Source organism: Notothenia rossii, assembly GCF_949606895.1.
Source record: "Notothenia rossii genome assembly, contig: scaffold_100, whole genome shotgun sequence".
Classification (NCBI taxonomy): Eukaryota; Metazoa; Chordata; class Actinopteri; order Perciformes; family Nototheniidae; genus Notothenia; species Notothenia rossii.
The window spans coordinates 150,714-152,500 of NW_027639454.1; the positions used below are offsets into that span (position 1 = coordinate 150,714).

A 1,787-nucleotide genomic window follows, 5' to 3' on the forward strand; every position below is an offset into this window, starting at 1 on the left:
GAGAGCAGTCAGCTGATCTGAGAGCAGTTAGCTGATCTTAGAGCAGTTAGCTGATCTTAGAGCAGTCAGCTGATCTTAGAGCAGTTAGCTGATCTGAGAGCAGTTAGCTGACCTGAGAGCAGTTAGCTGATCTGAGAGCAGTTAGCTGATCTTAGAGCAGTCAGCTGATCTGAGAGCAGTCAGCTGATCTTAGAGCAGTTAGCTGATCTGAGAGCAGTTAGCTGACCTGAGAGCAGTTAGCTGATCTGAGAGCAGTTAGCTGACCTGAGAGTAGTTGTAATGATTGGATGAGAGGAAGTGAGTGTTCGTGATTGGATGAGAGGAAGTGAGTGTTAGTGATTGGATGAGAGGCAGTGAGTGTTAGTGATTGGATGAGAGGCAGTGAGTGTTAGTGATTGGATGAGAGGAAGTGAGTGTTAGTGATTGGATGAGAGGAAGTGAGTGTTAGTGATCGGATGAGAGGCAGTGAGTGTTAGTGATCGGATGAGAGGCAGTGAGTGTTAGTGATTGGATGAGAGGAAGTGAGTGTTAGTGATTGGATGAGAGGAAGTGAGTGTTAGTGATTGGATGAGAGGAAGTGAGTGCAGAGGAAGTGAGTGTTAGTGATTGGATGAGAGGAAGTGAGTGCAGAGGAGGAAGTGAGTGTTAGTGATTGGATGAGAGGTGTGTTATTGATGAAGCTACTCTGTGTCGTCCCTCTACAGCCAGATGTCTGAGGTGCAGTCCCCCCCGGGGTATCTCAGCTCGTGGGCCAGCGCCGGCCCGTCCGGTTCTTTACCGAAGTCCACCAGGAAGTCCTGGTTCAGGGAGAGGCCCCCCACCTCCGAGTCCACGTCCACCTGCATCATCACGGAGCCCTGCCTGCACACATTAACACACTCAATATACACACATAACCTCTGGACAGACAGCACGTTACACATCTCCTTCAAACCTCTGGATTTATTCAAGTTTCTCCCCAAAAATACATTTTACTCCACGACTTCATCATCAACACAGTTTGATAACGTCAACATTTATCTGCCCAATACTCGTTTTTACTGATAGAGCCTGAACACATCATGATGTAACTTCAAGCAGCCTTTGTTAGCAGCTAACAGCTCATCTCTCTGTGCATGCTTTTTAAAATGTGTGTCAGTACTGCAGTATTCAGCAGTATACTGTAGTACTGCAGTATTCAGCAGTATACTGTAGTACTGCAGTATTCAGCAGTATACTGTAGTACTAAAGTAGTACTCACTGGGTCAAGTCGGGGTAGAACTGCTTGTATATAGTAGTACTACAGAAGTATACAGTACACAGTAGTACACAGTAGTACACAGCAGTACACAGTAGTACACAGTAGTACACAGTAGTACACAGTAGTACACAGCAGTACACAGTAGTACACAGTAGTACACAGCAGTACACAGCAGTACACAGCAGTACACAGCAGTACAAAGTAGTACACAGCAGTACACAATAGTACACAGTAGTACACAGCAGTACACAGTAGTACACAGTAGTACACAGCAGTACACAGCAGTACACAGCAGTAAACAGTAGTACACAGTAGTACACAGCAGTACACAGTAGTACACAGTAGTACACAGCAGTACACAGCAGTACACAGCAGTACACAGCAGTACACAGTAGTACACAGCAGTACACAGCAGTACACAGTAGTATTCAGTACTCACTGGGTCATGTCGGGGTAGAACTGCTTGTCCCAGCCACTGAACAGAGACGTGGTGACGTACAGCCTCCTCCCATCCAGACTGAGCTGAAGCATCTGCGGCCCCCCGGGG

At 46.8% G+C, this 1,787-nt stretch overlaps 1 protein-coding gene across 1 annotated transcript in view; it reads right to left on the reverse strand.

Annotated features, from left to right (window-relative positions):
* Nucleotides 1–203: 203 nt before the first annotated feature.
* Nucleotides 204–1,787, reverse strand: part of selenbp1 (selenium binding protein 1) — a 19,766-nt gene continuing 18,182 nt past the window's right edge. The window contains exons 10-11 of the mRNA XM_079696198.1: nt 1,680–1,787; nt 204–861 (exon numbers count right to left, since the gene is read on the reverse strand). The exon at nt 1,680–1,787 is cut by the window's right edge and continues 98 nt beyond it. Of these exons, the coding sequence (XP_079552324.1) occupies nt 699–861; nt 1,680–1,787 (271 nt within the window). The 3' untranslated portion in view covers nt 204–698. The remainder of the gene's footprint in view (nt 862–1,679) is intronic.